Source organism: Arvicola amphibius, chromosome 7 (genome assembly GCF_903992535.2).
Source record: "Arvicola amphibius chromosome 7, mArvAmp1.2, whole genome shotgun sequence".
Lineage (NCBI taxonomy): Eukaryota > Metazoa > Chordata > Mammalia > Rodentia > Cricetidae > Arvicola > Arvicola amphibius.
The window spans coordinates 77,988,811-78,002,831 of record NC_052053.1 but is presented as its reverse complement, the minus strand read 5'-3'; the positions used below and the strand labels follow the sequence as shown (position 1 = coordinate 78,002,831).

The following is a 14,021-nucleotide window of genomic DNA, read 5'->3' as shown; positions in this document are numbered from 1 at the left end:
TTAAATGCACTTGAGAAGCCTGAGTGGTCTTTAAAATATTTGCCGTTTGGTCCCTGGAAGTGTGATAACCAAAGAAGTTTCACTGTACAGAAAAGCAAGCTTTGGAAACGGGTGGGCAGTGGGGATTATTTTATTTTTTAATATGGTTGTCTGTCCTAGAAGAATGCTTAATGGTTGATTTAGTTTGAAGTGTTTGTAATTGAAATTTTTTTAAAGTTTTCTTTCATAAAGTGATGAAATTATTACTGAATTTGCTTTTCTTGTCTTTACAATGCTGTATTATGCTGTGGAATTGCTTATCTTGAACCCTTTTGCTGTCTTAAACCTCCCTAGCCTCTTGTGCTACAATCCTCTCCCAGCTCAGAACAGAAAGGAGACAAATTGGGAACTTGTGTCACGTGACACCCAGTCCTAAATTCAGCATGGACTCACGTGTCTCTGGGGAGAGTCACTGGGTCAGACTAGATGCCCTTTATTTTTAAGATTTCTTGATTGTGGTATTTTGCTTGGTAAATGGCAATTCACATAATGTGTGAATCTTGACAATTTCAGTATCGATGATTTATGTTTTTGCTCTCATGCCTATGCCTGCCTTGTGACCTTATCTTGATATTTATTTATTGTGTTCTTCTTCTGAATAATATAGCTTAGCAGCTAGGATAAAGCTCACCAGCATTCTAGCGAAGGGTTTAGAGAGCCCAGGCAGCCCCTTTCTCTCAAGGTTCTCTGTGCAACCTGGGCCATAGGGAACTTGGAGCTTGCAGATCCAGCGAGAATCTCTGAGGACTGGTCCTGCCAGCTGATGCTCTGAACGAGCTTCCTGCGAAGCTTCTTCTGATAGAGAATGATTGACTGCTCCCTGGCTAGAGTCTCTGTCCTCATTCCGGGTCCAGGTGGCCTATAGGAATGAGCAGGAGTAGTTCAACTACGGGTGAATTGTGATTCGGGCAGTTCCTGCTTTCTCCGGATCTCAGTTTCCTTGGGTAGAAAAGACCCCAGGTTGACTTCCAGGCCCTTTCAATGCTATTAATCTGTAATTAGGCTTTTAAAAGCCTAAGGCTAAAGGCTAAAACAAAAAGGCTCAATGAACATAGCTGAGGTGTCTCTTATGCACGGAATTCACACAAAAATACCTGTGAATTTTCCACTTGTTGGTCTGAGCTCAAAGGTGATGTACCTGGGCTGTCCAGGTTGCATGTTGACCACACTGTCAGTTGACAGGCCAGTCAATATTATTTGTTAATTCTCACAATTATTAGAAATAATTTGAGGAATGCACATGATTCTGGAAGACGAATCAGAGCCAAAGCAAACCAGAGTCTGAGACTTCACTATCTTAATGATACATCTTCATGTCAAGCCTTGGCTGATGGTCTATATTTCAAGAGGTTCAGAAATGTCACAATGTACATCAAATGTAATGGATTTATTCTTCATGCTTTCTAAAGCTGAATAGTTGTGGTTTGTTTTGAAGGCCCTTTATGTTTACTTCTCATGCAGGTAACAATGATAGTAATATTAATGGCAATAAGTAATAGTTAATGTTTTTGGAGTACATGCTATGCTGAGCTCTTTGTATTTATTTCATCTAAGCTCCTATCAAGCCAGGTAGGTATTGTTATTATCTGTATTTTAAAGCCTTGAGAGATTATTTTGAGGAGAGCCAGCTTCCCTGACAATTAACAGGATGCACAGGGCTGTGTAGTACCAGCCCCTAGCTTCCTTTCTGTGAAGCACACCTAATCTAGAGGTCACAAACTACCTTGATGCCTGAGACTAAAGGTGTAGGACCAGTGTGGCTTGACCAGTGTAGCAGAAATAGCCAGGTCTTAATTTCTAATACTACCCTGGACTTTTCTGAAAATTCTACTGGGCACATCACTGTATTTCAGTTATCTTTATGAAATCCAGTGGAGCTAAAAAATTGAAGGATGTCAGCATTCACTTGGAAAGTGCTTTGATTAATGGGATCAAGGGTCACCTGAACAGTGAGACTTACAGATGACTGACACACTGATGAGAAACTCATGGAATGGATTTATTTCTTAATATATTCACCAACTAACTGCTATGTACATCCCACATTCTACTAAGCAGTGTATTTCTGAATACTTAGTAGAAAGGGAGCAATAGATGCTTTTATAGTTTAAACTAGATTATTAAAATATAAAGCTAGCATGTTTTGTTAATGGCACCATCTTCAGTGGCTGACTACTTAATTTTGTTTTGTAGATCTTGGACAGTCAATATTTTATACAACCACATGTTTGCTACCCTTTCTCAATGACGATGTTCTGAGCACTTTGCCCTACACGATGATTTCAACGCTAGCTACCTTTCCTCCATTTCTTCACAAGGATATTATTGAATACCTTAGCACATCTTTTCTACCAATGGCCATATGTAAGTTCAATCTCACCTCATCCTAAAATTATCTTTATATATTGTACAAATGGAAACTGTGTTTACTGTTACAGGTGCTTGACTTTCAAGATTGTAAAGGAGTCAGTGATAACGTATACCTGTTATGATCTAAATTCTGGTTGTTTCAGCATTTATGTTATGTTGGAAGTTGACAATGATTATACCTTAGAATCATCACGCTATTTGCTCAGTTTGCCTTCTTGGAATAGGAGGAAAGAATGTGTCAAAGCAGTCTGTGTTTCCTACTTACAAATGACAGTGTCTTTTCCCGCGTTAGAAAAGAAGGTGGACAGAATGTTGTCTGGTGTGGAGATTGCTTCCTCCTGCAGGTGAAGGCAGCTGGGAGGATGAATAGGGCAGCAGAGAGTGGGGAGACGTAGCCTCCGGTTCCAGCTCTGCCCCAGGATGCTGTGGAGGGTTGTACAGCTCAGTTCACGTGGTTGAAATCTAATTCGATGCTGGTGACTGGATCAACTTTCCTTCTCGGTATTTTGATGACAAAATGAGTCAAAATTTATGACATGCTTTGGAAATAAAGGCAATGCCCATGACTCCTATGCAAGATACAGTCGCAAGCCTGGGACCAGTCTTGTTTTTCTATTTATTGATATTTTTGGAGACTGGGCCTCACAACTCCAGGTTATCCTGGGATTTGATTAGTTCTGTAGTCAAGAACTTCTTCAAATTCTTGATCTGCTGTCTTGGACTCCCAAGTGCTAGGATTATGGCTTCTTTTTAACTTTTATATACATAATTCTACAGGGTCCTCAGCCATGAAAGCAAAGAGAAAACAAGCAGAGTTTCCGCTTCTATAATCACAGTCCCTAAAGTGTCCTTTAGAAGTGGATTGTGGATCAGCCTATGTTTCGGGGAATAAGCTGAAAAAATGACGGCTTAAGAATTCAACCAGATCAAGATGCAAATCTCAGCTCTGCCACCGGCTAGCTATGTGAATTTAGGCAGGCGACTTCAATCTTTGATTGTTATCTGTAAAATAGTAATCATAGCTTCCTCGTGAATAATCACAGCTCCGTTTTGACTAGTAACCTTAGCTGTCTCACGAATAGCAACTGTGGCTGTATCTTGATGTGCCTAGGAGTAGTGTAATTAGCTTGGGCGCTGGTGAAGTGCCACCCAGAGCCTGCTGGCTGTCACTCACGGTTACCCTCCCGCCTCAGCTCCCTGAATATTGGGATTTTAGGTGCACGCTACCATACCTGCTTTCCTTCTCTTGATTTTTTTTTTAAATAAAAATAGCTCTATTGGTCATGTCTAACTCCTGATATCAATGCTCATCACATTAAGTTATGTACTCATGCCCTTATTAAAGTTGTTGTGTATCAACAGCTGACAGACACGTGTACCTGCTGGGCTATCCTGGTTCACCTTAGAGTGGAGTTTAACTTAGGTATAGAACTGTAATTTTCATGTCTTTTCAGCAGAGTCCGACTCTTTGTTAATAATTTTTAAAAATATTCAGCAAATATTTACTATTGCTAAACATCACATTTAGCAAATATTTAAACATAAAATATTTGCTAAAATATTCTAATTATTTAGCAACAGGGAAAAATGAGCGAACTGATGATGTCACTCCAAATTGTAGACTGTTTCAATCTGTTTCACCTATGCAATGTCATGAACCAGTGCTCGCTTGTGGATATAGTTTTAGAATTTTGTGATCTTGTTTTTAAATAATGTCGACTGTTAAGCAAACGAACAGACATCTTTAAAAAAAAGATTGGCAGATGAGACAGTTTCTTACTGGTAATAATCTAGCTCGCTGTGCCCCTGTTCTTGGGGATAAGTAATTTGTGGGGAGACATTGACGCAGCGAGCGTCTTACCGCACTGAAGGTTGATTAGGCAGTGAGCGTCTCACCTAGGTGAAGGTTGATCAGGTATTGTCAGCTCATTTCTTTGCAGAGCTGGTGACTAATTCCTCCTTAATTAGAAGTGGAGATTCCCAGACATAAACCTTGTCATGTTAAAATCCTCGTTTTACACAAATATCTGAAGCAACTGAGTACTAAAAATGAGCGATGCGAATCTAAAAATATGTGTGAATTTCAGTATTTCTTAGTGGAATGGCTTGATATTTATTCCTTTGAAGGTATGAGCAAGTCACTTCATGTCTCTGAAACATAATGGTTTTTTTTCAGCTTTAAAAGCGGGGATGTTCAGAAAACAAGTTGAAACTCACTGGTTATTTCTGGCTTAATAATTCTAGGTTGAATAACATCAATGTTAATTTTTTAAATTGTTTCTATTGAGCTATATATTTTTCCACTCCCCCCCCTTCCTCCTGCCTCCCCTTTTACCCTCTTCCCTTGATCCTCATGCTCCCAGTTTACTTAGGAGATCTTGTCTTTTTCTGCTTCCCATATAGTTTAGAGCCATGTATGTCTCTCTTAGTGTTGTCTAGGTTCTCTGGGATTGTGAATTGTAGACTGGTTTTCTTTGCTTTATGTCTAAAAGCCACTTATGTGTGAGTACATATTATATTTGTCTTCCTGGGTCTAGGTTACCTCACTCAATATGATGTTTCTAGATCTATCCATTTGCCCACAAATTTCAAGATGTCATTATTTTTTTTTCTGCTGTGTAGTACTCCATTGTGTAGATGTACCACATTTTCCTTATCCATTCTTTGGTCGAAGATCATTTAGGTTGTTTCCAGGTTCTGGTTATGACAAATAATGCTGCTATGAACATAGTTGTGCACATGTACTTGTGGTAAGATTGAGCATCCTTTAGGTATATAACCAAAAGTAGTATTGCTGGGTCTCGAGTTAAGTTGTTTCCTAATTTTCTGAGAAATCGCCATACTGATACCAAAGGGGCTGTACCAGTTTGCACTCCCACCAGCAATGCAGGAGTGTTCCCCTTACCCCTCATCCTCTCCAGTATAAGGTATCATCAGTGTTTTTGATCTTGGCCATTCTTACAGATGTAAGATGAAATCTCAGAGTTGTTTTGATTTGCATTTCCCTGATGGCTAAAGATATTGAGCATTTCCTTAAATGTCTTTCAGCCATTTTAGATTCCTCTGTTGGGAGTTCCCTGCTTAGATCTGTACCCCATTTTTAAAATTGGATTATTTGTTCTATAACACCAATGGTGTTTTTTGCATACTTGGTACATACCTTTGTCCATCCTTGGTAGGCCTGGCTCACGTGTTTCCTTGTCACTCTGTTTAGCCTGTTGGCTTGGGCGACTTCTCGGCACCCTCCTGGTCATTCACTTGTAGTCGCTCTTTGCCATCTTTGAAGTGAGCTGTAGCGGTGGCCTGCATGCCTGCTCTCAGGTGACTGAGTCATTTCTTCATACACAGACCTCAAGACAGGAGGAACAAACTTTCAGATTCCAGTTAGAATGGATTGCAGTGAGGACTGGAGTGGTCTTATTATTTTATCCACGCTGTTTCTATTTTTGGCAGCTATTACGGTGTCTAGAGCCTCACACTGGATCAGGACAGGGACATCTAACTTGGTCCAGAGTCTTTTTTATCTCAGTACAAAGATGTAAGATAAAAGATGTTTCATTTTCTAAATGTTTGGTAGTCTTTGCCAGAAGGACTTGCCTGACGTGAAGGTGCAGGTTTGTAATGCTAGCACTTGGGGGGCTGGAGCAGGAGGATCACTACAAGTTCAAGGCTAATGAGACCCTGTTGCAAACAACAAAACACAATACAAAACAAAATTTACAGGAAGATGTTTAAAAAAATCTCTTTGGTATGGAATTTTTATAATCAATATAAAGCATGGATTTTTTCCATTTTAAAATGAGTATCATTAATGATTACATAATTACTGATTATATAATTAATGATCATATTGTCTATATTACTTAGATGATGCAATTTTGAGCTTTGAAGTGGATCCAATTCTCCAAACCAAGCATTGGATGCGTAGCTGTTCATGCCATCTTTGTTACCACACTAATCGTTTATGCTTTTATTTTTAAATAACTGCTTTTAAATAACTCATCAATTTATTATAAAAACTCTTCTTGACATGTTTTTCTTATTAACTCCTCCAAAAATAAAACACAGATCTCTTTATTCCATATGTGTGGAATCTATGCTGTTTATAAAAGTGTATTAGAAGAGTTACTAAGCATTGGAAAAACAAATCATTTGCACATCACCATGGAAACCTCTCTTTTTCCAATGAAGGATTTGTGAGTTGTTGTCCAAACTGAAATATGGATCTTTGCATGATGATACTTCCATATAGCTTAAATAGGCATCCTTTAATATAATTTAAATAAACATCCGTTCATGTGGGCTGTCTTATTCTGAAGACAGAAACAGTGCTGAGGAACGCAGCAGCCTGGACTGTGCCATCGAATCCAGTTTCTTTCCTACTTTAGATTTTCTCAGTCACTGACCCTCAGGAAAAAGAAAGGCTCATTCAGATCGTTGTGTTGATTTAAAAACACCTGTATGACTTCACTGCATATCTAGTTCCAAGCTATGGTTTTTATTGTTTGGTTTTGGCTACACATGGAACATGTGGTATAGTTCTATGGTCTTATGAAGACTAATCATACACAGAAAAAAATAAAGAAAAGGCAAGTTCTTGGTGACATTTGAATAACCATTGTCATGCACATTCTGCTCATTCGCTAATGGTTGCATTCACGAGGTAGGTGTTGCTGTGAGAACTTTGTTGCTGAAAATGTTTGGCACCAGGATTCACTGGGGGCAGAGCTATATAGTTCTTTGGCTCTGCACAACTTTCTCTCCACATTCAACTTTTATTTTCTTAGATACAGGATTGTCAATAATTATAACTTGCCCTATCTACATCCCAGCTTTGTGATGAAGACCATGAAATGAAAGCTACATGAGACTGGAATTTGAGCATTCTATGATACGTGAATACATAATGGATCAAATGCACAGGCAAATCATAGACATATTAATTAAATCACATTGCAACGAATCCTGACACTTTTCTGCTGAGATTGTTCATGTTGTTTTACTGCTTTTCCCTGTTAAATACACTGCTGAGGCAAAGGGCCATCCAGGAGAGGTTGGACTGTCCCTGGCTTACTTTATCCCTTATGTGACAGTGCACATAAAAACCACCGCAGGTTTTGCACTCAAAGTACTTGTGAAGTTGGGTGTCTTGCTTCACTAACCCAAATGGCAAGTATTTTAAGGCTGTGTAGACTTGAGAGTCTTGTGATCCTGGCATTCTCTTTGGTTTAGCTGCTGCCTTCTGAAGTCTTTGCTGTCTCTAACAGAGACCTTCCCTAATCAAACTCAGTCATCTCCGCTAGCACAAGCCCAAAGCCTGTGAGAGGAGAGGCCACGTCTCTATCCAGATAGTGCTATCTGGTCAACTGTAGGAGTTTCTTCACCCTAGCTGTCTTTCTTATCTTTATCATTTAGAAGACTATAAGGCTAGTGGGATTTACTTTAACCTATCCTTAGACTATGCTTATGGTGTTCATTTGGATCAGACCAATAACTTCAGGTCTGGTCTCTCTACTTTCTTGGTTAGGCTTCCTATTGCCTGTTCTTTACCCCAAACTCAGAGTCATCTTCCAAACATGTGGCTTATGTCATGCTATGTCCCTCCTCCAAATCATCTAGCTTCTTGTCACTCTTAATAATTAGATTCTTCCTTGGCTCACAAGACTCTGATCTGGCTGTGGCCAGCTTCTCTACTTTGATCGTTGCTTTTCCACCCGCCTGCTCTACATGTCTGCCTTGCTGTGGTCTTACAAAGGCTTTGTGTTTATACAGCACCCCTTGTCTCAGAGCCCCTCTGAATGGTCTCATGGTGGGCTTCCTTTAGGTCGTAGTTCAATACCACATCTTTTAAAGAAATGAGTGTGTGTGTGTGTGCGTGCGCACACATGTGCCTGTGCATTTAAGAGAGAGACAGACACAGAATGAAAGAAACAGACAGGGAGACAAACAGAGAAATACTAAGAGACAGGGAGAGAGAGAGAGAGAGAGAGAGAGAGAGAGAGAGAGAGAGAGAGAGAGAGAGAGAGAGAGAGAGAGAGAGAGAGAGAGAGAGAGAGAGAGAGAGAGAGAGAGAGAGAGATTCAGAGATATTCAGAGAGTAACATTTGGGAGTCAGTTTTCTCCACCTTGTTGAGGCAGGGTCTCCTTTGATGTTTCTGTTGCTGCTCTGTATACTCCAGGCTAGATGGCCCAAGATTTCTGGCGGGTTCTCCAGTCTCTATTTCCTATATCACAGTGCCAGGACTTCAGATGCCCCCCCATTGCATCCAGCTTCTCATGTGGGTCCTGGGGATGGAGTTTAGTTTAGTGCAGCCAGCACTTTTACTCCCTGAGCCACCCTCCTGGACACTCTTAAGGATCACATATTTTGAGATGCCTTCCTTTCTAACTTAATTCAGGACCTTCCACCATCTTCTCTCTGTTCCCTTGCCCAGATTCATGCTTCTTCATGGCCAATGTGTGTCCTTTTCTGTAGAACAACACTGTCCACAGAACTTTCTCTGATAATGGAAATAGAAATAAATTTCTATGCTGCCTCATACTGTAGCCATTACCACATAGGGTTACTAAGCACATATGATGTGTCTAGTGAGGCTAAAGAATGTAATTTTAAATTTTTCTTAAATCTTAACTAATATACATAGCCACCTCCAACTATACAGTACCTAACCCAGCTCTGGTGACGGCCTCCTTTACCGCTGTAACCAAGGGCCGAAAATAATGCCTGGTGCAGTTCTATGAAAAAAAAGTAGTGTGTGAGTGAGTGAGTCGAACATTAGCAATGATTATACTCATCCTGGACTGTCATTGTCTCAGTAATTAGGCAGGTGCATTCCTGTCGCTAGCTCATCTCTCACTTACAAAATGACTTTTGTCATCTGCTTACTTTAGAGGTAAGAATTGTGTGAGAACTGCGCACCTAGCCCATTGGGAGTTATCAAATGCAGACACATGTTGAGGGATCGGTACTGTTCGTGGGAGGAAGGCATTATGGCAGGTTTTGTTCTGGTGCTATTGGGGGAATAGGGGAAAGGCCTGGAAACTTTTCATTATGTTTCCTGAGCACAATAGTCTTTTCCGTTTAATTGTATATGCTTTTTTTTGTGCTCTCATGGGATCGAGCTGCGTATCTGTTTACATCATGCCTTTTAAACAAGATTCAGTAAATGATGTGTGCTTGTGCATGCTTATTAAATTAGAGCCATGGTGATTTTATTCGGTCTTGTAGAAGGCTTTGAAATTGCAAGATACCATCTGTTTATATAAGTATTGGAGCCAATTTCCTGGGGCTCGTGTCCTGGGGGAACTCTTTTGGCTTTATGGATGGCCATACTTGAGGGACAGCATAGATTTGCAGAGGTAACAGGGACATCCAAAGGTCGCTGAGCCATCTGGGCAGCTCTCCAAACAGCCTTCACTTAAATCATCTGAGACAGTTGGGCATCTCTCCCATTTTTAGAGGCCGCTGGGCACAGTGGCTCCCAACCTCTCTAACAGTTTTTATTGTTGAAAAATGCTTATTATTAAAAAGTTTGAGTTGAATTTAAATAAAGGTGAAAACACTTGTCACCAAATGAATATATATATGTGTATACATGTGACAAGAGAGGTGGAGAGGGCAAAGAGAGAGAGAGAGAGAGAGAGAAAGAGAGAGAGAGAGAGAGAGAGAGAGAGACTCTTCTGTTGTTGAGTATGTTGGAGCAGGCATTCCTTTCTTTTCTTCTTCAACAAAAGGCACAGGAGTATTGTCTATGTGCTCCCTCTCTCCAGCCCTGGGTATTGGCCTGGGCATCCCCTTGCTTACCCCTCATCTCTCTAATAGTGCCTTTCCAATGCAGATCCGAGGCCAGCTTGCATGAGAACCACTGATGTGCTTATTAATTTAACAGAGCGTTTCCAGTCTCCCACAATGGCTGAGCTAGAATCTCTAGGTGGAAAACCATGTGCCCTGCTCTTCAGCATCTGATTCAGAGTTCTTTCCTCTTCAGTTTATCCCACTTGATTAGTCATCCTCACTTCTCGGAGCAGTGTCCCGCTCTCTGTATCCATCCTGGTCTACCTATCAGCTTTTGTTTACAGTGGAGAGTCAGGCAGACCTCTGCCTGAATACCACCTGCCCTGGGAATTAGACACTTGCAGACGCAGGTGGTTAAACTCAGACTCAGGCTAGCAGAACTCAGTCAGGGTTGTTCTGTTGGCTGGCGTCTCTCAACCTGTAGCCGTGACCGCTGTCCTTTACAGCATCGGAAGTTCTTGATGTGGAAACAAAACAGAATCCTATTAAACTTTCATTGGCTCCGTTATTGCATGGCAACCCCTTACTAGTGCTTTAATGCTTCTGTTTACTGAGTTTCTTATTGCATTGCCTTGTTATTTTTCGATGTAAATGAGACCTGCTCCCATACACTTTACTTTAATGTAAAATAAAGCTGAATGTGAGGCTATCTGCTTTGGGCTGATTGTCTGCATGAGTGGTCTTTAATGTGTAGAAACAGTGTTGACTTGGTGAGCCTTTCCCTTCTGTGTGCTGTTTTATCCTGTTTGGCATCTTGGTATATGAGTGTATGTATAAGCGTTTTCTCCTACTTCTTCTGTTATCTCTGTGGAAGAAGGAATTCATTTTATATTTTAATCTTAAGAAAAATCTTCCTTTTGTGGGGGGGGTCTCTCTTAGTTGGGATAAAAATACCCTTTGACTAAAAACATGTTACGCCAGATAACTTTCATCAGAGCTAGTTTTGAATACTTATGGGGCTACCTAGCATTTTCTATGAAATAGAGACAATTTTAATATAGAGTTTAATGTCATCATAAGACACTTAAAGATGAGTTTAAATCAGTGTATAAGTGGATATCGGGATTATACAGCAATTAGGTGGTTTTTGAAGACACCTGCTTACTTTGCAATTGGACATTTGTTGGCACAGGATAAACGTTGTTCCCAGCTATTCATAGATTCAAAAAAAGTGCTTTGCTCCCAACAACTCAGACCGACATGAGGAGGGTAGACTGTGGGAAACTGCAAGCAATTTCTCATGGTAACAAAGGTACTGATGAGGTTCTATGGGAAGGTTTGGATACAGTTGTGTAGGGACATATGAATGCCAAAACCATTTAAAAACCAACGTGATCATTTTCATAATATGTGACTTAAGATTTGTATTTATAACTAAACAAGAAGTTATACATTTAGTGAAGCTGGCTTGCTTGCCTCTCTAAGTTTTAATATATTCTAGTTGGCTTAAAAATCTGCTTTCTTATGTTAACCGTTACCATGTTTATGTGCCCTGGGCCCACAGGAGGCCCTTTCCTTCCTTTCCTTTATAGATATGAGCATCTTGGGAATAGAGAGCACACCTAAGTTCATCTCTGACAAAGCCAGTATATTCTGGTTTTATACCTTTTGCACGTGGCTGTGCTCTAGATGTTCTTACAGTGGCACACGATGGTAGCGTTTGTGTGCAAGGAGGAGTTCTGTGGTTTTGTCTCTGTGGATTTCTATCAGCTCTGGGGCTCGAATGTGGCCCAGTTTGCAGAGTGTTTCCCTTACAAGCACAAAGCCCTGTGTTTGATCGCCAGCATTCCATAAACTGGATGTAGAGGTGCATGCCTGTACCAGCTCTGGGAGGTGGAGGCAGGAGGATCAGGAATTCAAGGTCACCCTGGCTCTATGGAAGATTTAAGGCTAGTCTGGGGTACATGAGACACCATCTTAAAAAAAGAGGAAAGAAAGGCAGCAGGGCCGCAGCTTAGTTGGAACTTTCTCAAAAAGCTCTTTCGTGGTTCTAAGTAAGACAGCAAGTATGTGCTCATATCTAGAAATTAATTTGTATCTAATCAGACAATTTTGGTTTCAGTGGGCTCCTCCAGGAAAGAAGGCGTCCCAGCTCATGTGAACCTCTCTGCGTCCGCCATGCTAATGATTGCAATGCAGTACACATCTAACCCAGGTAAGCAGGAAGCCGGCAGCTTGAGCAGCTCCACAGCTGTCATGAGCAGACATCTAGCAGACAAAATAGATTCTTTCATGTGGGAGCTCTTTTAGGCAGAAGAGACAATTGATGTGTTAAAGACAGATTTCTGAGTTTAAATAAATGTATCTATTGCTAGTAATAGTGGCTTGTTTTGCTAGGGAACATTTTAGAATGTTTGAGGATGAAGTTTTAGATGCCTGGAAATTGATGACTTTAGAGAAAAAAAGTTTAATCAAAAATATAGAGTTAGGTAGTGGTGGTGGTAGTGGCACATGCCTTTAATCCCAGCCCTTAGGAGGCAGAGGCAGGAGGATCTCTGTGAGTTCAAGGCCAGCCTGGTCTACAGAGTGAGATTTAGGATAGCCAGGGCTACACAACACAGTGAATCCCTATCTCAAAAAACCATGCACACACACACACACACACACACACACACACACACATAAAATTTGGAGAGAGAGAGAGAGAAATGCCTGTGTTGTGGCTCATGTCTATATTCTTAGCACTTGGGAAGATGAAGCTAGAGAATTATCATTAATTTCGACTAGCCTGGGCTGTAGAGTGACATCTTGTCTACACACACACACACACACACACACACACACACACACTGTATATTACTTGTATTGATTGGCTCACATGCATATATGCATATGTATTGTATATATTTACTGCACTTTAACCACTAATGATAACTAAATTGATAATTCAGGTAAGTTTGCTTTGCTAATGCCACAGAAACATTTCTGAACATAAATCTTTTTTTTAACCAAGTTTCAGGTTTCTCACAGGATAAATTGATGAAATGGATTGTGTGATTTAAAAGGTTAGAAAAAGTTTGGTTTTCTCCATGTGTGATGGCTTATCACTTAGCATTATATAGAAAACTGTAATTGCGTTGAGTTGCTGAAGAATGGTAGCCCACTTTTGCCTTTGTGAATTAGAGCATTTGTGGTGTTCAGTGGGTTTGCCCATGTTGTACCCTGTTCGGTTGTGTGTGTCAGGGTAACTGCCGATTTAACTGGAAGAACTGACCTAAAAGGCAGCTCACTGTTGAAGTACTGTGTTAAGTATGAACTCTGTTTTTTATTTTCATGTAATATTTGTTTAGGAAATGAGAAATTTTATAACATTGTTTTTAGTCTATAAGTAGCATAATAATTGAGTTTCTTATTTGAAAACTTTTATTTAAAAAATAAACATAATATTAATTCATTGAGAATTTTATACACTGTATTTTGTTCATATTCTCTAATACATCTGAGTCGTAGAGTCATCTTTGTGTGTAGCTTTGTTGTTTTGGTATTTGAGATAGAGGCTTGATATATTGCCTAGACTAACCTCCTGGGTAAGTCAGTTCTTCATCTTCAGCCTCCCAATTCCCTGGATTCCAGGCAGGTGCTGACTTTTCTTCTCTGTTTTAGTCCACTTGGGCTTAAGACAACAAAATCTGAAAGTTCTGGAAGCCAGGAAGCCTAAGCTCATGGTCCTAGCAGATTCACTATCTGGGGAAGGCTTACTCCCAGATGTAAGGATAGCCACGCTTGTGCTGTCTCCTCTCTCAAAGGAAGGAGGAATGGTTCTCTGGTACTTCCGTTACAAAGACACTGGTCATATTCGTGAGGATGCTATCCTCAG

The 14,021-nt window shown here is 40.4% G+C and overlaps 1 protein-coding gene across 1 annotated transcript in view; it reads left to right on the top strand.

Annotated features, from left to right (window-relative positions):
• Positions 1–2,300: 2,300 nt before the first annotated feature.
• Positions 2,301–14,021, top strand: part of Unc79 (unc-79 homolog, NALCN channel complex subunit) — a 192,166-nt gene continuing 180,445 nt past the window's right edge. Inside the window, 2 exon segments of the mRNA XM_038337440.1 lie at positions 2,301–2,403; positions 12,267–12,359. Of these exon segments, the coding sequence (XP_038193368.1) occupies positions 2,316–2,403; positions 12,267–12,359 (181 nt within the window). The 5' untranslated portion in view covers positions 2,301–2,315.